The 22,821-nt window shown below is 29.1% G+C and overlaps 1 protein-coding gene across 3 annotated transcripts in view; it reads right to left on the reverse strand.

Moving 5' to 3' along the window:
• Positions 1–9,504: 9,504 nt before the first annotated feature.
• The window catches only part of LOC111631110 (transcription elongation regulator 1-like), a 128,263-nt gene continuing 114,946 nt past the window's right edge, over positions 9,505–22,821 (reverse strand). For all 3 annotated transcript variants that reach the window (XM_023375310.1, XM_023375309.1, XM_023375308.1), the window contains 6 exons: positions 20,843–21,010; positions 20,556–20,738; positions 16,689–16,895; positions 12,104–12,261; positions 9,961–10,018; positions 9,505–9,875 (listed from right to left, as the gene is read on the reverse strand). In XM_023375310.1, the coding sequence (XP_023231078.1) occupies positions 9,735–9,875; positions 9,961–10,018; positions 12,104–12,261; positions 16,689–16,895; positions 20,556–20,738; positions 20,843–21,010 (915 nt within the window). In that variant the 3' untranslated portion in view covers positions 9,505–9,734. The remainder of the gene's footprint in view (positions 9,876–9,960; positions 10,019–12,103; positions 12,262–16,688; positions 16,896–20,555; positions 20,739–20,842; positions 21,011–22,821) is intronic.

A 22,821-nucleotide genomic window follows, 5' to 3' on the forward strand; every position in this document is an offset into this window, starting at 1 on the left:
GGAATAAGTGAAAATCCAGTTGATTTCTTCTTCGATGATGATAACATCCCAGTAAATAAAGGAATATCAATAGAAGGTTCACCGAATCAAAATCAAACATTCTATAATATTTTGTAAAGTTGTATTTGTCTGTCGTCATCTTCCACTATGTGCCACTTATAACAGTAGAAACCAGTGATTATAGAAATGAGGAGACAAACTGTCAAGATTTCAAAAATTAATACCCACAGTTTCATGATTAAACACAATTAACAATGCAGAAATAATATTTTTGTTTAATTACGTAATTTGAAACAATTTTACTTAATAATAAAAGTGAACAAATTCAAATTTACAAATTTTTTTAAGTCAAAATATAATAATATGGAGTAATTCATGCATCACGTATCCTGTTTTTGCACTGAACAATAGTAAAAAATAAACAACTTTTGATATTGCTTACAATAAGATGTAATTACGAATATGCATGCATTCTAACATTTTTCGAACATGTCGGAGCTTGTTCGACGTGTGGTAAATTTATATTCGGCTTGATTACTGTGTGATTGATGGCTGTGCACACAATGTCAACATGTATAGGTAAAATTTATGAACAGCAAATCAACTTTAAATTTTTTGCATGTTTACTCATTGTCATAAGTTTCTGGCAGATTAAATTTTATATCACATACACAAGCATATGAATGGTATAATCGTTTTAAAAAAGGCAGTGAATCTATAGACGACATTGCCCATCCAAGTTTTGGCAAGAAATGAAGTGCTCTACTGTACATTCCAATCTTCATGCCAACTTGGAAATGCATCATGTCTGTTCTGGCATTGTTCTGAGGATGTCGACAGATGATCAATATAAAGGACGAGCACTCATTAGCTGAGAAATAATTGACATGAAATTTACTGGTGATAAAATGTGCTGTTTCTTTTATGACCCAAGGGCAAATGCTCCTGATCAAATTAGCCTGTTCAAGACAAAAATTTCTATTCAAATCCAACATAAATACAATGCTTGTGACTATTTGTGAAAAGCCTGGTGCTTCACAAGTTTACACAACACTTCCTAAAGAGAAAGCCAGTGCAGTAAAATGTGATATCACAACTTATCCCGAAGGTTGTATCGATAACTTTTTCGTCCTAATCTTCTTAAGAGAGTTAATCGAAGTTTCTTTACTTTTTAAAAAAATTGTGCCACTAAAGATTATCATTTAGACAAGTATTAGGTTTTAAAATTTTATTTTTCAATCCAAATAGTTATTATATGGAGTTTTTTTGTAACTATATCTGAATAAAACAAATTACAAGTCAATGGTATAGTTTAAGATTATGAAATTCAAATATTACAGTAATTTGTAATAAAGATGTAATTATTCAATTTATGTAGTTTATAACTTTTTAAGTGTTTGAAGCTTATGCTTCTTTGTGATGCTTTTCGCAACATAACTATCATATTTAAGTTTACGATAATTATTCAAAAAAATGTTTGTGGATGAACAAAGTACGTTTTACGACTACTGTTGAGTCAGGTATGTTGCATTCTGAATTTATGTAAACTGAATTGTCTTTGAGCAAGCTATCAGTTGAATGACAAACAATGCCTCGCCGATTGCCGTGCCTCAAAAAATTCAAATTCTACTGAAAGCAACTTTTAAACAGCAATATAACTATATATGACAATATTCAGCACATAAGGTTGAGGATAGAAAAGGCCACCTCGGTCAAAACTCTTTATCTACTTATCTGAATCATTTTAGAAAATCAGTGGCTATTTCCTTATCTATTGTGATACTGCACTTACAAAGATAACATTTGAGTTTTTAATGTTATGACAACAGTAACCTAAATGTAATTTAAAATAGGTATATCATCATTAATGTTAACAAAATCATTTTCATCGATGACTGCTGTCACTCTTTCTGAAAAACTAGCAGATCCTTCAATGATCACACCCTCATCTGAAAGTTGATCTTTTACATGGAGATTAAATCAAATAAGTTTGGTAATATTTCTATTAATTAGTTTTGGAATTATACTTTGTAATCATAAACTTGTCTAATAGATATGTTATAGACTGAGCCTGATAACTGCCTATATTTGCCAAATCTGCATTCTAGATTGTCAGTCTGCACCTTACCAGGTAGAAAATAATTAGATTTTAATTTCACAATATGGTATCAAGCTGTAAGTACTGTGGTGTAATGCAGAGTATGTTTCTTTTGTCAAGGTGCCCGTTTTCAGACCATTTCTCTAACCAACCAAGTAGTTTAAGGTACACACTTATTTTAAGTCATTGTTTCCAACTGTAAATGGTTCTTGATACTTATCTAATTTATGCTGACCTTTATTAATTGTTTTTACATTAACAATAGACCACCAAGTGTAATGATTTTAAGAAAAGCAGCAGTTTCCTGACAAAACAGTAAATTATTTTCATGTCCAATAGTTAATAAGCTCTCGGCAATCCGAGCATCGAATATTTGTAATGCTAATTTAACATTTGTTGTTCCAGCATTGATGGATATAAAGCTTTAACAGTTAAACCATATTCATATTTCACTAAATCTGTATTTCTTTGATTAATCCAGTTATTTCTAATGGATTTTAAAATATGCACAGGACCAATAATAAAGAAGAGAAGATGACCAACCTCAACAGGATTATTATAGAGAATACTGATTTTAGGTGGACTTGCAAACATGGACATATCTCTGACAATACTGAAACCAATAGTTTCCAATCTGACAATAATTTTCTTCAGAATATGATGTAGCTCATCTGCACTGATGGTTTTAACAGGCAAAATACATGCTACATCTTCATACAAAGATAGCAAGCTACAAATCGTGAAAACGATCACTCATAGTAGCTTCCTCTTTGTGACATTTGTGGTATGGCTTTTGACAACCTTTATAATCAAACATGGTTTAAGGCAGGGTTTGTAGTGTGATGTCATTTATCGTTATGTCTTGATTGTCTACCAATTCATTGTACACGACTTTCATTTTCACCAAGTTCATTGCTAACTTTGTTTACATTGCTGACTTCTTGTAGTTCTGCAGGATCTTTAGCTATCAGGATGTTATCATCAGCAAATCTTAGATGGTTGAGGTGTTCTCCATCTATAGATATACCTTTGAGTCTTCCAGTCTATTTTACGGAATTTATTTTCTATGGTTGCTGTGAAGAGCTTTGGTGATATTGAGTCTCCTTGTCAAATGCCTTTGGTTGTGGGAAATTCTGGAGTTCATATATTTTCACTTTAGCTTTTGTTGCTTCTCTGTATATGTTGGCTAGAGTTTCTGTGTGGTTTGTCAATGCCTTGGTTGGTTAAAGCTTCTATTAATGCTCTGGGATATATGGAGTCGAAAGCGTTTTCAAAGTCAATGAAGGCCATTGCCAGTGGTATTCAATATTCATTGGTACAACTTTAATAATTTTCTCGGTGTTTGTATATGATCTATTGTACTGAAACTGCTTCTAAAGCCAGCCTGTTCCCATGGTTGTGCAGCATCTAATGCGTTTTTGTGCTTTTATGATACTAGTCTTAATTCTAAGAATGTTAGTTAAATGAGAATCACTCAACCTATTTCTTTCAGCAGTTTTGATGTTTTTAATGCACTAAAAGAATTGTTCACAACAATATGTACTACCTCACATGCATAACAATTCTCTAGATAAAACAGTTTTCTAACACCAATTATGTCATTATGACATCAAAGTGTATCCAGTGTAATGAGAATAAGTTTTACAACATACTTTACCAAAATAAATGAAAATATAGCTTAAAATTTTAGGGTGCAGCAGGCCACGGGTTGGACATCCCTGGCTTAAGGTGTATTTCATCCATCATTAATATGACTGTTTTCTCATGGGACACTAAATTTTTGATTTATGTAACTCAAAAAGTCATTATCAGTTTGTTCTTTTCTAGGATATACTCCCAAGCTATTACACGCTTTCATAATAGTTTTAGGATGTGGTAACAATAAATAATCAGAGCTATGTAAAAATTTATATGCTTGGGGTGTTGTTGTATTTAGTGAGCTACAAAAAATTAATAAATTAGATGAATACCGAAAAGAGTTTTTGCAAAGAGGAATGTTACAAATTTGTTCCAACAGAAAATCAATTTCAAACTACTGTAAGATCTCTTGGACAAATAAAACAATCCTTTAACAAATCATTATTACTGCATTCAAATGATTCTAAGTTAACTAAAACATCTTTTAAATTATGTAAGTACAAATTTTTTTGGAAATGTACTATTGCCTATTTGGAAAGGTACTTTTTAAAAAATATTTTTGCATTTTGTTAAATCTTTAACCATAGATAAAAAAAACTATTTCTGGTGCTAGGGAATACTTAATGGTGTAGAACATTACACTCGACACATTTTCTATAACATTCAACTTCCTAAAAATATCTGCATGATTAAGACATAACTTAAGTCAAATAAATTCCAAAAGGTGTTTTTAGAATCATATGACTTTTTAGTTACCAAACTAGGTGCAATAGCCTTTTCTACCAAATCTACTTCCTGGCATTTTTGTTTTTCAATTGGTGACATATTCTCTTGAATATGGCATCACAGAAAGATAATTTGGCCCATCAGGAAATATACTTGGAATGGATCCTTCTTTCAGACGAGGGTGAGAGAGAGAGGAGCTTTTATAAGTTTTTCATTCTTTTCATCTTCACACTTGCTCAGGTGGAATATGTAGTTCACAAATCTAAATTTAATAGAGAAAACTAACTAATCACTTACTTGTATTGATGATAGAATTTTTAAACTCGCAATATAATTTAATTATAGTTTAAATAAAATTAAACTCAGTGAATACTGCTCTAAACTTCAATAAAGAAACACAAAGTGAATAAACAAATTCAAGTGAAACACAAAGTACTTACCATAGAATGTTCAATAGGTTTAAAGTCATCTTTTCACTTCAAACTCCACACCCATTTCTGTTTTAGATCTGGATCTTTTGGAATGCTGAACACATACTTTTGGACCATGTTTAGTGTTGCCACCAAGCCGGTTTTCACCCGGACAAGCCAATTTTTAAATTCATGGTCCGGATTAATTAATTATTTGTTCAGTTTTCTTAAAAATTATGATGAAACAAAATAAATTTACATAAATTTTTACAAAGAAATAATAAAAACTAAAAACTTTTATAAGCAGCTAGGAGCAACCAAAAATTCAAAGATGGTAAATAAAAAATAATGTAATATTTATTTTTATATAATTTTTCTCAATTATTTTCATACATATTAATATATGTATCCATTACTCATGTTAATTTTCAAATTTCTATATTATATATTGTATCAGATACAATGTAATATAATCTTTTTTTAATTGTTATTATTAATGTTGATATGTCTTATTATTTATTTTTCTTACTTTTATGTATTATTTTTACAATTAATATCCACGTCAGACTGTTATTAATTATTTTTAGATATGCCACATGTGATTATTGTATTACTTTAATAATATATCACATACATGTTTATCTTCTAATAAAAATAGTATATTATGCAATTAGTTTATAATATAGGCAATTATGGCATGAATGGAAGTTTGGCACACGAGCAGAGCGAGTGGACCAATTTTCATTAATGCCATAATCGCTAATTATAAACAAATTGTCATATGGTATTCTGTGGTTAGACTATACCTATAACACTATACCTTATGGAACTCAAATCATGTATAATTTGAGTTCCATAAGTATAGTGTTGTAGGTATAGTTAACCACAAAAATATTTATTTCCTACTCTCAATAAAAAACACCTAATTTTTTATTACTAAGTATAATATCCTAATTTTAAAATGTTCAGGTCAGCCATTTTGTAAGGTGGTAACACTAACCATGTTTGTAGTTACTCCAACAAGTTGCAATGCAAACTTGTATGGCATGATTCAGCAAAATATGTAAGTAATAAGTGTTTTATACTTAAAGTAAAAACAAACTTCTGAACTTTTCCTAGACTTTTGTCCAACTGTTCTCCTATGAGAGAGAGAGAGAGAGAATCCCAAAAAGCAAAGAAATAAGAGGAAACTAAAAACTTTGGAAACTTCAAAGATAGTTACCATTTTAATGTGTGGTTTCATTAAGCATAGGCAAGAAGGACATGACGTGACTGTCATACTCCAGCTTTATCTTTATGAGCTGTTGGTTTATTCCTGATAGTTGACCTGTTAACGAGAAGCCCTACATTTGCATTTCCGGTCACATCTGTGGTAAACAAAATGCTGTATTCTTCACCAAGACAATTCTCTGGCAAAACACAAAATATCTGTACTTTCATAGTCTCCTTACTCACTGGCCCTCGCTCTCTCAAACTTTCACGTCTTTGTTAAAATGAAAGCTTTACTGATGGGTCTAAGATTCAAATCAACAGAGGAGGAAGGTGAAAGATGTGATGATTGCACTCGTGATGATAATGCAGTATGGGTTGTAGCTTGTAAGACTGTTTTACTAAGTGGTACGAATGGTGACAGAAGTGCATAGCTGCAAGAGCTTATTTTCAAAATTGTCTTATGTATATATTTTGTACTACTAACTTCAATTTAAGTTTTAATATGATTATTATTATTTTTGACTTTACCATGTTGATGTGTCTCAAGTATTGCATCATTTGAAAATATTGAACATAAAGTTCTTCACACTTATACAGATTATCTAATAACGAATGAGCATAACTTCACTTTTGAATTAAATATATGGTATGACCAAATAACTGATAATTTATTATTTTCACATAGCTTTGTATTCTGAAACTGATTCATTAGAAAAAAAAGGTTATGAATCAAGAAAACCAGAAGTAAATCCAGTTTTCTTCTTGGTGCTTCTGATTCACTTTAGGGGTTCTAATACTAGAAAGAGATGATAATCCAAGAGTGTGAGATCCAGCAAATAGACCAAGAGATTCAACAACTCAAATCCTTGATTTTCTGCAGAGTTTTGTGAGCAGATACGAGTTACGTCATCTTGAAGAAAGAGCATTCCAATTTCCCACATTGATCCTCTGATTTTTTGGCAGATGTTTTATCAAAATGACGTCATACTTGTCTTAGAATACTGAAGCTATGATTTTCCAGCTGATTTCTTCAGCCAGGAGATTCACAATGGTACCATAATGGTAGAACCACATGATCCCAAGAATTAATAGAAGAAATAGAATTTCATGATTATTGTACAAACTAAAAATTTTCGAAAATGTATTTTTCTAGAAAGAGAAGATATTCATATATTTTAAAGAAAACCTTTATCATACCCTATTAGACTACGTTGCTGCTTTGAAATGTTCAATTAATCCTTTGATGACTAATTCATTTCAGTGTAGAAATTTATTTAAATAAGAAAACTTTAATTTACATGTAATCTTAATTCATAGCAAATGTTAATTCCCAATTCATTATTGCCATTAATAACAACAGAATAATATATACAAGGCACTCTTTTTAAAAAACTCTCTCCTCCTCATACATGGATACAAAGGGGGTCTTTTTGTAGGTTCAGTGAGAAAGTGAAGGACTGCCCCAGAAAATTCATTAAGTTTTTCAATCCCTATGATTCATTTCCTAGTCCTCTGGAGCAATAAGATGACACCTTAACTGCCTCCCTCCCCCTTCCAGCTATCAATACAAATAGCTTGTATTGACAGTTGGATGGAGGTCTTTGTTTTATGGACCATCAGAGATTGAAAAAAACCATCCTCCTATTTTTATTCCAAAATGCAAACTTAAAGAAATGCTTTTACTTACATAAATGGACTAAGTGAAGCATTTTTTTCAGCTGTCATGGTATTATGAGACCAAAAATAAATGCATGGGCATTCGTATTTAAAAATATTTTTTTATGGCTTTCCATGAGTATCCCATGCTTATATTTTTGATTGCATAATACTAAGAATACCACAAAGGCTGAAAAAAATTTTTTTTACTTTTAGTATATTTATGTGAATAAAAAGATTCTTTAATTTTTTTTTATTTTCTACTTTTTAGTTTTATATATAGAACACTGAACTATAGAAATTCTTCTTGGTTTAACATTTAATTGGGAAATAGATGAAAATTGAGTTACAAGGTTTTGAGGTTACATACAGTAACTCAACTATAATTCATAGTTCTTTAGAATTAGCTAAAGTTCTCTATAGTAATTCTGTGCTTATCACACAAACACTTTTTTTGATGGAAAAAATAATTTTATTTTCTATTTTTCACAAAAGGAAATGCATTTTGGGCCATTTTCCCTCATCAGTCCTTGATATATAATAAAACTGAAAGCTGGAATAACTAAGTATTTAAAAATCATAGGTAAAACAAGTGAAGCTGTAAAACTTGGAAAAATATATGAAAATTGGAAAATAAAAAAGATAAAAACAAAAACTTTAAAATCTGGCTAAAATAATAAATAAAAATGTTTTTTATTTTGATCAGTTTTATATGTATGCAAAGTTTCAACTAGATTGGAAAATGGGTGAAAATTATCTGGACAGAAAAACAAAGTTAAAAACGACAATGGTTCATGGACCATTAGTGGTCTGCTAACTGACTAGTCTTATACTGTTTTGATTCAAAAACGATAATTTTGTACAAACCAGATATATTTTTTATTGTTCACAATCTGTTTTGTTGATACTTTAACTACACTCACACATCCAAAACATAAGCATTGTATTTATCAATGTATAGTTGTTTATTTTGCATTCTTCTTCACATTAATTTATACAAATATTTTTGCAGCATTTAGAAACATCTGTAAAGCAAATATTTTTCTTATAACTAATATTCGCATCATAGTAAACCAGTATGCTAAATAGAAAAATTAAATAAACAAACTAATATTAAATTGAGATAATTACTACAACAGTAATTTTATTACACTGGTGTTTTTTGCATCAAAAAATGATTATAAACAATGTTTACATCATCTTAAGTAGGTACAAATTTGTTTATATATAAATATATGTAAAATGTAACCTTTCACAAGACTATTCAATTCAATATTTCAATAATGTTTTTATTCTGCTGATGTGAAAATTTGATATAATAATACGCAAAATAATTTTTCATTAAATTTTGATATAAACTTTATGATAGTTTTTTTCTTGATAATAATCCAATTATATTAAGTAATGAATATAATAAATCAAAAAACTTTAAATTTTTAATAATTTTTAATAATAATAATAATAATAATAGTTAATTAATAATAATAATAATAGTTAAAATAATTTTTAGCTTTTAAATTTACCATTGCTTTTACTAAAAAATATTGTACTTCAATCATTCTTTATTTCCATACAAATGCATACAGAATATATATAGAACCAATTTCATTTACGCATTATGTGGAATGCACAACTTTCAATGTTTTCAACGAATTTATTTAAATTGTACTGTACCTATAATACATATAAGTTCATACAGATGTCAATCTGTACAAAAAACATTTACAAATATACTGTTTTTCAAATAAAATTCAAACAAAACTTTTTTTGTGACATTTATTTGTAAATTTCCTTCATAAACATAACTGGAATGAAGACAAATATATTGTAAAATGATTCAATGATATAAACATATAAGAGACAATAAAAGCCATGTATCACACAAAAATTAAACTATTACTATTCTAGATGTATTCTATTGTTCTGGATGGGACATCAACAGACAGAACAGTTCCGATTTTAGACACATAACACTAATTTATTAAATGTAAAAACTATTTAGTTGAACGCCTAGAAGGTTCCGAGGCCGTGGGTGGTGGTGGCGGCCCCCTGTGATCTAGATCATCTATATAAGACATTAAAAGTTTTTTCCTTTCATCTGCTATACATTCTAAAACTAGATATCGTTTATCATTCTGAAAGACAAATTTAAGATGAATATTTGTGAGAAAATAGTAGAAAGACTATATATGTTAAATAATTTTTATAACTTGCACATACCTGTAGTATTTTTTCAATATCTTGTAGATGATCAGTTTCTTCAATCATCTTTTTTGATCTAAAAAAGTGATATTTTTGTCACAATTCAAATATTTTATTTATGTTAAAAAATATTGTTACATTTTAGGGGAAAAAAATCAAATTATAAATTACTTCATTGATATACAGAAGTATTTTGAGATTTATCATCTTGCTTTCTTTTCAGTATTGACTAATAATTAAATTTACAGTTAATAGAACTTGTTTTGACACAAGAGTCAATAATACAATAAAAAAATATAATTTGACGATTTAGAATATAATGTAATACATTTATTTGCTGGATAAATCATAATTAAGGAATGCCAGCAATTAAAACAATTAATGTTTAAAGTACTGGCTAAGACTGATAATGACTAGCATAGTCATTATCAGTCTTATGCTGTACATTGAGGCAAATACTGCAAAAAGCCAATAATAACTATTACCAAACACTGTTTACAATATGCAAGTTTTAATAGTGTATTTTAACTTTCATATTTTGGGACATGCTATTTATCATTCATTTAATGCAGTGTTTCTCAACCTCTAACGAATTGTTGTCCCCTTCAGTAAAACCATTACATAGTATCGCCCCCCCTTTACTACAAAATTCTGATGCCAAGAGCCAAGACTAACGCCAAATTTATACTGCATTGAATAGACTAGTGACTAGTATAATGTTATTTATTTAATTATTGTACAATATAATGTATAAAATATTTAATTATTCTTAATATAATGTTTTACTATATCACCCAGAAAATTGTTTTTCACTCCCCCAAAATATAAATTGTTACTAATTGCCCCCTCAACATGGAAAAACATCCACATTGGGTGATATTGCCCATTGAGAAACACTGATTTAATGTTACCAATAAATAGATTCTACAATAGTTGTTATTTATCCTTACTAAGTATTTCTGGAACATTTGTTTTACAATCTCACAAAATACAGGATTTTTTTAAAACTGATGGTACTCAGAGACATCTGTAGAGCAATCTAACAGCTGGACTGTTGCCAAATTTGGGAGAGTGACTAAGGACGACATGGAAAAGAGATTTTGCGAAGGAAAAATAGTAGTACACAGATTTGCTGGTAAGGGTGGATTTGGTGCTGTTGTAGCAAAACAGCTAAGAAGTTTTCACACATTAAAAAGTTTTAAGCTGGGTGGAAGTCTTCATCATCTTTAAGCACCCAGCATGTAGTCCTAAATTAGGACAGAGTGACTTCCACCTCTTTCCTGAACAGGAAAGTGACTAGGAGGGCAGAGGTTTGAGACTAATGGCAATCTTCAAAACAACGTTAGGGTCCATCTCAAGTCATTGGCGGCAACATTCTATGACAAGGGGATGGAAAAGCTCATCCACAGATATGACAAATGTCTCAATCTTCACAGTGATTATGTCAAAAAGTAACCATGTTTGTACTTAACTTTTGGTAATAAATTCATTTTGTTATTTACACTTGTCTTTTCTTTATGGACCATCGGAGCTTAAAAGAAAACAGCCTCCATATATGTATAGCCCAGTGTTTTTCAACCTGTGGTTCGCAAAGCCTTACATGGGGGTGTTGCAGGTAAAAGAAAAAGACAAGTGTTTATAGGTCCTACACTACAATAAAAAAAACCTACAATCTCAGTGAGAAGGCTGTGCCTGTTTATTTTAGAGTACAATTGATTTTTTTATTGATATTTAGGTCTCAACAGAAAGAAACTTAAATATGTAGTTTTTAAAATCACTGACATAGTTTTAATATGGCCCTGGGGGTTGCCAGAATTTTTTTAACTTGTAAAAGGGTCGCTTATTCAAGAAGGTTGAAAAACACTGGTATAGCCAATTGAAAAAAAATGTTTTAATGATATATTGAAATTTTAAATAAGCCTATCAAAAACCAAAGAATAAAATTAGGAATTTCAATAAAAATTATTTAAAGTTTCAAATTAGTGTGTATGTTATAGAACCACTTCAACATATGTAAGTAATAAGTAATCTATTTGGTTTTCTTCTGATTGATATATTATAGAATATAAACTTTATATAGCTCTGTTATACTTACATCAACACACACATACAAAATTTACAATTAATTACAATATATTCAGGGGAAAAAGATCATACTTACTTATATGTAATCATTTTAGTTTCTTTTAATAATTCCCGGAAATCTGCTTTTGCAGCAACCATTTTATCTTTTAAATAGTCCTTAAATTCTCTCTCGCATTTCCGATCATTTGATGAAAATTTTGAATAACGAGGATCATCACGTATTATCTTTTTTATCTGCAAAAATTGTATATGTATTTGGCTCAAATCAATATATTATTATTATTAAAAATTCAGACAATTTTTTAAAATGTAAATTTATTATAAATAAGATTTAATAAATTATTGTGTATTACAACTAACTAGTACCTAGCAGTGCCTGGAAAATATAGTAAATTTTCTGTAACTGGATAAAATTGTGTTATGGCTGGATAATGGCCTATAATGTACAGTACAGTACAATACATATAGATATAGATATATACACAGGAAATCTTATTGGATTATTATGTGTGATTCTAGAGACAGAGACTAATTTTTATTTAATCAATTAGTAAAACTAAAGTAATATTTTAGAGAAAAATTTAACACATTTTGTCATTGTTCCATGGGAATGGAAGTAAAACTTCCTTTGGAGAGATGTTATCATACATCTCTAACGAATATCCTATCAGATGTTACAAATTCTAAAACCTAATTGGAGGGGAATTTAGAATAAAAAGGAGAGTAATCATGATCTCAGGGCTGACAACGATCTACAGACTGCCATAGAGGAAGGCAAGTAGCCATAAATAGACTCTGCTATGTAGAAGCACAGAAGCGATAAGGAGAGCATAGCCCAGTTCTGGCCCATCATCCAGAAGAGAAGTTCTACACATCAACTGGACCAAATGTAATAGTCCGTCAGAGGTATTAATATATATGTAGAATTCGTTTTATCTCCCACCTTACTAACTTCACTCGTACTACTTAGTTCAGTGAAGACAACTAATTGCTCACAATACCAACATTTATTTACGATACTAGACTTACAATTAGCAACACAAAACACCAAACATTTAGATATTAAGTTTGAATCGTCTCCAAAAATTCTTCATGCTTAGAGAGAAAGAGTTCTTTCTGGATATGTCTGGTCTCTCTCTCTTTTTTTGTTTTTTGGACATGCTGTCAGATGGTGCCTTACAGTTTAGCCACAGCTCTGCCATCCTGCAGATCACTCCATCCTCGGAGGGATTACTGGAAGACTAACAAAAAAACCACATAAAAACAAAAATAGAAAATATGGTTAGAAATGTTCTGGAAAAATGTTTGATGTTAAACAAGGTCAATGGGCCATGGCTTCATGTGGTCAACTGCAGTAACAGTTACATTTCACCCTTCAGACGACCAATTTTCTCAACTGAATGTCTGTCCCTAGGCATCATTGAGGTAACCTTATAAGGTCCAAAAAACTTAGGTCTTAGCTTGAGTCCTGTTCTGTACTGAGTTCTCTGAATGACAACAAGATTGTTAACCTGGTATTTGGAAGCTAGTTTTCTTTTTTTTTTTTTTATTGTAGGATTTGCAATTTTCCTCCTGTAGCTTCAAGATATTTTCTTTGGCATCTTCATGAATCTTGTCTCTATCTTGTATCATACAATTTAAAAATTCTTCTTCCAAAATCTCTTTTACTCTTAGGTCTTCTTTATTCTTCATTTTGGTACCGATCAAAACTTCAAAAGATGTATATCTTGTACTATGTGTTGATGTACTATTGATGATTCTCTGGACAACCGAAACATATTTGTACCACATCTTTCAAGAGTTTTGCCAAAATGGAGATCTATGCATGCATTCTATGCAAGATGCTATGCATACATTCTATTTGTCTAATTCCCCTAGGAATACCCGTGGTGATCGTAATTTACTCAATCATCTCATTGGCGCAGTAATTGTTAAATTCTTTGGAGGTAAAAGCAGTTCCACAATCCGTGACTATATGAGTCAGATTTCCAAATACCACTTGTCAGGTCTTCAGTTTATCCAGAGCATCTCGGGTAGTCAATGACCTGACGGGATAAAACCACATGAACTTAGTGAAGTTATCTACTACCGTAAAAATGTGCTGGTAGTTTTTGTCTGTTGAGGGTAGTGGTCCAAGAAAATCCAAATGATATGTGCTCAAAGGACTGTCTCCTTTTGTATAGGAGTTAATAGGAAACGGTGAAGGTCTATTGTACAGTATACAGCTGATGCAATTCAGTATAACATCAGGTGAGAGATTGAAGTTTGTCATAACTTTCAACAAAGCTTGTAGTAGGCCTACTTGTCTGACATGAACAAAGTTCAAGTGATATACTACATCCAATAATCAGAAACACTTTACAACTTGGGTTCAGTGAGTGCAAAGAAAGTTTCAATGAAGGTTTTATGGTCATTGTATTAATAGTTTCTGCTGTAATGGCAAACTAAAACTGAGGAGTTGGTTCAAAGGTCAAAGTCAACTCTAATTACTATGAAAGTAAAGTACTGGACCCATGTTTAAGCATGAAATTCTATTTCTGTATAGTGTGGAGATTTCAAATGTATGATCTATCATGACAAAGCATAAAGTAATATCTCACTTTCTACTCTATCCTTTCTTTCATCAACAAGAAATGCTAAAGCCAACACTCTTTTCTGATATACCTGCTAAATCACCCAATGAAGTATCCATGGATTTCTGTGCCTAAAAAAAGCCCCTGAAAATTGTTGATACTAAACATTAAACAGATTATGGAAAGCTGGCAATGATGAATGGTGAAAACAAACCAAAATTGTCTAAGAGCCCTTTTGCAATAAAAAAATTTGATGTTGAACAATAGCCAGAAACCAAGGGAAGTAGCAAGATGATGGAGGAAGGGGTTTTCCTGAGTAACAGGTATTAAGAATATTTCCATTAGGCTGAAACAACCATCTGCATATACTTTGTCATACTTTTACTTAAAATCACTAATAAGTCAACTTATACTCAGTACACTGACAGTAACCAACAGGAATCCTTCTTATTCTATTGGCAATTTGGGAAATGGAAGATTATTTAAATTGTGACAGCTATCTCACAGAACCATATGGAAGTGAAATTCACAAATATGTGTTTCATTGAAATAATGTTTTAATCTAACATTTCATTTTGCAGATTCCAATGTGTTGTTATGCATGCTTTAAAAGTTTTACTTGCAGAGATTTAATACCCCCAAATTATATCATACATCTTGAGAAACAAAGCAAATAAATAATATATCTGTTTACCTGTTTTGTCTATTTTTAATCTCCATGCTGACTCGCTTTTTTATAGGTCAATACAATGCCAGTTTTATGTTCTCTGATTGGAATAAGAAATTACTGTATTTCTTTGCCAGTAGAAATTCAATGGTTACCAATTTTTAAAAATTATTGGCTAAAGCACTTTTATATTTGGAAAGCCAAAAATGGGCAATACATCCAAATGAGCAATATAATGAGGGATACTATATATATTTAAATTTCATATTATATTACAGATAGCTATTGGTTTATGACAGTTTCATTCTGGATGAAATGAATCCAATTATACAATATAAGTTGAGTTATATTCTAGACCCGTCTCAAAAATCACATTAAATCAATTAAATATAATACAATAAAAAATAGCCAAACAGATTAAATGTACAAAATAATTTGATTATTTAGTCCTTGGTTATATAATTCCTGGTTGAGGATCTTTCCTTTTCCTGCATAAAGTAATTAATGTTACTGTAGATATTTCCTATAAGAACCAATATAGTATTTTGGTCCTTTTTTACTTTTGCATTTTGTTCCAGTCATGGTTAGTCTCATAGAGTTCATCTGTGGTCTCTGACTGAAAGCTGTATTCTAGATCTTTTGCTTATGTAAAAGATAAAAGTTTTTTTTTGGCCTTTTCGTCTCAAAACATTGTAAATCATCACAAAACCTACTTTCATAAAACAAGGGGTACCTGTGCATTATAATTTCAGGACATTAATTGTTTATTATAGTAATGGCATAACTTCTTGAATAAAAATCACAGAATAAGTTGTATAGCACACTTTCAAGAAATGTTGCATTTCTGATGCTACATGTGATATTGAGGATAATTGTATGTGAAAAGATATGAGCATCAAATCCAGTGCTTATTCACAAAAGCCTAGTATGAAAAGTGAAGAGATTTCTGACTTTAATACCACAGAAGACAATGATATATATAACTTGCTCTAATGTGCAATAAATGCTGAACAACTTTATGTCAATAGAACTGATTCTGTTGGCATAAATTTGTCTCAAGTTGTCTATTTTTCAAAAACAATCCATGGGTGAGAATATAGAAATTAAGGTGTCTCTTAGATTCAAGTAAATATGGTATATTTTCTTGAATCTAAGACACACATGCTTTGCAAAACATCTACATATTCTGACATACTACTAGTTGTATTTGAAACTTTTAGCACATACTGTTCTGTTAAAAATGTTGTATCCTGTTTTTGAAATGTAAATATATTTTTACTACATAAACATCAACTAAAAACCACTGTATATATATACACAATGAAGTTTGGGTATTAAAAACCAAGAAACATTCTGCATAATATGTCTGTATTAAAGAACTTTTCTTTTATATTAATTTAGAAGCAAAATTTATGAAATACCTCCTTCCAAGATGAAGTTAAAGTAATGCTATGTGTTTCATCTAGTAATTCACGAAATTTTTCCTTCTTTTTCTTATTTAATCCTTCAATGTGCTTATCAAAAAGTTTCTCTCTTTCTTCTCGTACTAAAGATTCTACCATTTCCCAACGATGATCTTTTCTCAAAGTTCGTTTTGCATCTCTCCAAGAAACATCTGGATTACGAACCTAAAATTTTAATAAAATTTATATTACAATGATTAACATGTTAAGAAATAAAATATCCAGATATAAAAAAAATTCATAAATTAAATCAAGAGCATTGAAATCTATCATATTGTGATAATTTATTAACATGAATGAAAAATTAAAATTAATAACTAAAATCCAAGATGTATAAGACACAGTTATATAATGAACATAATTAATGTATTCTTATTCACAGCAATCTGCAGATAGTAGTAGTAATTTAAATATAAGATATAATATATGCTATGCTTCTTTTCTAGGTTTGTATTTACTTGTGAGCACTAAATCGGCCTTTCTTTATTGCTAAGAATGCATTCTTAATAAAGCGATGTTCTGTGGTGGTTTAATAAATCTAGCAATAAAGAAAGGCCAATTTAGTGCTCACAAGTAAATGTCAGAAATAGAAAAACAATGAAAAAGAGTAAAAGAATAGCGAAAAAATTTTCATATTTTTATTGTAAGGATACAAAACATCATTTTAACAGAATGAAACATAAATGATTTATTACCGATGATAAGAGAAAATTTTCATAGACGAATGTAGTATTTTCCATTTGAACAACAGTTCTTTTGATAGACAGATGTAACAGCTTAGTTGAATAAATGATGATGCTACTTTTCAGATCAATAAGAGTGTTGATTAACTTTCTACAGTTTATAAATGGAAACTAAATACACCTCACAATAAACTAAAACTGTAATATTTGCAAATCACACCTAAATTCAAAATTTCCAGCATATAAAAGTCAAAAAACACATATCAAATGTTTTCAGCCACTAAATTTATCGGTCTTCCTCAGGAAATATCAACTGGAAAAACTGTTCTATAAATAGAACTTATCTGCCTTTTAAATTTTTTAAAAGAACAAAAGTGGCTGTGACATATTGTGTATGATATATATTATGAGTCTAGCTAGCGTTTCCACTCATGCTTGCCTTGTAGATCTCTACTGCTTCTACAATTTTTATATTTTGCCTGTCAAAAACCTTGCGTATTAGCTTGGCCTGGTCCCAACAGGGGGAAATCCCTGGCTTGCTGGCATATCGTGCTAAAGCTTTACTGATGTTACCTTTTAGCACGTCATATTTATGATCTTTTAGTTTAACGTGCTAAAAGGTAACATCAGTACAGCTTTAGCATGATATGCCAGCGAGCTGGGGATTTCCCATTGGGACCAGGTCAAGCTAATACACAAGGTTTTTGATAGGCAAAATATAAAAATTGTAGAAGCAGTAGAGATCTACAAGGCGAGCATGAGTGGAAACTGCATCAACACGAATGTCATTCCTGTATCATCAGCATGGAAACGCTATCTAGACTCATAATATACGTCATACACGATACGTCACAGCCACTTTCATTCTTTTATAAAAATTTTAAAGGCAGATAAGTTCTATTTATAGAACAGTTTTTCCAGTTGATATTTCCTGATTGAAGGCTGATAAATTTAGTGGCCAAAAACGTTCAATATGTGTTTTTTGACTTTTATTTACTGGAAATTTTGAATTTAGGTGTGATTTGCGATTATAAATGGAAATTTTTAGTAATTATTGGGTTGTTCGGAAAGTAATTTCGTTTTTTTTCCATGGAAAAAATACAATATTTTTATAATAAATAAATATTTTATTGAATTATATAACGACCATTTTAGTCAAATATCTGTTGTCATCATTTCTGGTAGTAGCATGATTTCACATTCATAAAAGTTTTGACAAAAACTGATCCAAGTGATTTTTGACATTGTCATTTCAAGTAAATGTCTTACAGTTAAAAAAAATCTGTATAGACCGGAACAAGTAATAATCTGTGTGTGCTCGATCTGGCAAATATGGTCGGTGTGATAGCACATGGCATCTAAGTTATAACAGTTTCTGACAAGTTACCAAACTTGTGTGAAATTTGACATTATCGTGGTAAAACACTACACCTGTTTTGTTGATCAATTCTTTACCTTTTCTGTTTGATGATATTACTCAATTTGTATACTCGATGGCAGTACACTTTCGAATCAATTGTTAAATTGTCTGGTAAAAGCTCCAAAAAAAAATTTCCTTAAAATCCCACCAAAGAGAGCATCTCTCTTTAAGAACATGTGGAACCCATATATCAAGCTTTGAAACGAAACCAATTTGTTTCAAGTAATCATAAACAGTTCAATTTGACAAATTTAATCTCTTAGTGATTTCACGTGTTGTTATTCGGCAGTTTGCTTCAATCAGTACCTTTATTTTGTTTTCATTGGCTTCAACTGTCCATCCAGAACATGGTGCATCTTTAATATTGAAATTGCCAGAATGAAATTTTGTAAACCAGTTTTGGCACTGTCATTCTGTCAATACATCTTCTCCATATACATCACACAATTTTTTTCTCACTTGAACAGCATTCTTACCTTTTCGGTAATAAAGGAGCAAAATATGCCGAAAGTGCTGCTTTCGATCTTCCATATTTGATGGGACACAAAAAAATAAACAATTGCACAAAATCAAACAAAATTTTTTACAAATAAGTCTAAAATGCTAATTGTCAAAATATATAATGATAATACGGTTTAGAATGAAAATGGCGGGAAAAATACAACTAATCCGTCTAGTGGTAAAAAAAAAAAAAAAAAAAAAAAAAAATTACTTTCCAAATAACCCAATAGATAATAATTATTTTTAATTTTGCTGAGAAATTAAAAATTTATTATTATTATTATTAATTAGGCAAGTCAAAATAGAGCATAAGTTGAGATCAGTATATTTCAACTAGAAATGACAGACAATTAACCAATTAACTTAGCATTAAGTAAAAGTCTGTTATAATATTGCTAAAGTTTGTAGTAGTAAAATTTCTGAAGATGTTGTACATCATGAATTAAAGGTAAATTTCAATGTGGTTTTCACCATCTTAGAAAAACACCACTGCTGATGCCTAAATATGTATAGCTTGAACCTTAGTAAATCCAGAATGAAAATTTAATTTAATATTGAAAATATTCTGATTAACATTTTTGATCAAAACTGATCATTATCAGGTCAGTTTATGTTAATGAAATGTACAAAAGAATGCATTACAAAATTTTTAAATTTAGAGGAGTTTGTTGACAAAATAACTACTACTACATAGCCTAAATATTACTGAAAAAATAAGTAACTACAATGCATATTCAAAACATACAAACTGTCCAGAATGCCATTACCAAATACTGGATGATGCAGGCTTATTGTATGAAATGTTGCCAGGTGTACAAAAGATTTTTTCATCTACGTAATTTATGCATCTGCCCTTGATTTGATCTTTGTAAATCTCCAATGCTTCAGTCAGAATATTTTCAATATTAAATTAAATTTTGTTCTGGATTTATTACAGTTTAAGCTGTGTTTATCTAGATATATGTATTTGCAAGACTGCAATAGAAATGTGAGATGGATGGATGGCTAATAATAATAATAATTAATTATCAGAAAAATTGCAATTTAGATAATTTGATGAGTTACTGACATGACTCATGAAATAAATTGTGCCCAGTATATATTTCCTTCCTTTTTGATTTCATTTTTAGGATGACAATTTGCAAAATAAATACTTTCAATTGCTTTGTTTGTTTTCCATAAGACTACAATAAACAAAATATATAATCAAGAAAATCATACCAAGTCAGCAAGTAAGGCATTAAAATGTTGAACAGCTTCATCACGCTTATGCTGTTCTTTTTGCTTATCTCTTTCACGTAAATGAGATGATAAAGTACGTTGAACTTCTTTCTCTCGTTCACGTATGCTTGCTTCAATCCTTTCTTGTTTTTCTTTTTCTCTAGCAGCAGCTTCATCTGCCTCCTATAAAAAAAAAAATCCTTTTATAAAGTAAATTATTATTTCAACTATTAATTAAAAATACACAATCTTTGTTATAAAAAACTTTAACTGTCAAGTTAACTTACACTGGTCAGCTTGCTGACATATTCCTTAAACCAGTCCTCTCTATGTGAACTGCTTTCAACAGCTTTATATCGACTATCATCGTTTAATGTTTTTTTAATATCACTCCAACGAGAATGTTTATCCAATCCTTTTTGTTCTTTTAAAAGTTCAATAAAATCTCTCTTTACCTGTAGGAGAATTTTTCCTTTAATAAAAGTTTCTTTTATATCTAATAGAATTAATAAAAATTAATTCAGTATATAAATAATCTGAAAGATTTTTCTTGTATGTTCTTTGAATGTTCACAACAAATAATTAATAAAAACATTAAAAAAATAACAATTTCTTTGTACCTTTAAACCCCTTTAAACACATACAAGAAAACAAATATTTATTCAGAAATTCTATGCTGAAAAAAAGTAATTTATATGATTAACTTCCTTAAAACTTGAAATATGTAAAATTTTAAAAATAATCTGCTAAATAAATATAATTCACCCTTATTACTAATATTAGCCATATAGAAATTTTATTACTATTAAATTTGAATTAATTTTTCTAACATTAGAATAGATTATATTTTATTTTTTTTTTTCAAAAATATGAACATTTTTATTCTAAATGTAGAATAAACTCATAATTTAAATATATATGTATTACATTTGCTGCAATCTCTAACTTTCAAAAATAAATAATATTTTATTTGAAAAATTAAAATGCTGAAAAATATCATGCAAGTAGCTTAAATAATTCAAATAAATTGTAAAAATATGTTTTAATTTATTTAATAAAAGTTTTTATGATAGTTTTGAACTAAATAAAAATGAATATAATAATGATAATCATAATAAAATGGTTTCAATTTATGAAATGGTGTATTGAGTAATAAACATTTAATTAAAAAGTTATAAAATTTTATGATACCATGCATGATTTTTTCTACATTTTATCATCATAGATGAATAAAAATATATATTCAAGATTTTAATTTCATGTTATATAAAGTAATTATAGTAAAATATTAAACTTATATGAGCTAAAAAAATTTAACTTCAAGAAATTATACAAACATTATTTTTCTTGATATAAATACATTAAATTCATTCAGAATTAATTTCAATTCTTCATTTAATTTAGAACTTCATGCAATTATTCTTAATGAAGAATATACTGAAGTTTTGAAATGACATAATATTTAACAATAATCTTGTTTAATTAAATATGTTTTAATAAATTTTTATTCCCAATGAAGTTAATAAGACAATTCAGAATAATTTGTTTTTTAAATTAATACAAAAAAAATATATATATAATTTGCCAAACGATTATATATTTATTTTCAAAATTCTCATTTCATAGCTAAAAAATATTTCATCCTAGTTATAATAGGATGAAATATATTTTAATATGCTTAATTATTGTAAATTTTTTTAAATTTAATAATAAATAAAACTAAAAAACAATCTCCAAATCAATTATTCTGTTAAATTTAGAAGAACAGTCATATATATATTTTTATTTTTCAATTATAAAATAAATGTTACTATCAATATTTAAAATTTTATTTCAATAAACAATAAACTTTATGTGAATTATATAATAGTTATTATTACATTTAAACTGCTCTTCTAAATCAGAAAAAAAAAATTAAAAATCAAATCATTATATGAAAATACTATAACATTCTGTCAATATAGAAAAATAAAATTTATAAAATTATTATTTAATTATAAAATTTTTCCGACAAAATTCCAAAGCTCGAAATAATAATAAGCATTTTATATTTTCAAGAAGAAAGCATTTTGAACCTGTTGTATATTTTCAGAATGTTATTTAAAAAATAGAAACATTTATTAAATATTTTTAAAATTTAAAATCACTTAAGTTTTATAAATGCTGTAAAGAAAAAAGTTTTTAATCATTAAAAATAATCATGCATTAATTCTTATTTTTAAAAAATATTTATATTAAAAAAAATTCAATGAAAAAAGTTATTATT

The sequence above is a fragment of the Centruroides sculpturatus genome, unplaced genomic scaffold (genome assembly GCF_000671375.1).
Source record: "Centruroides sculpturatus isolate CEXI.00-Female unplaced genomic scaffold, Cexi_2.0 scaffold550, whole genome shotgun sequence".
In the NCBI taxonomy this organism is placed as follows: domain Eukaryota; kingdom Metazoa; phylum Arthropoda; class Arachnida; order Scorpiones; family Buthidae; genus Centruroides; species Centruroides sculpturatus.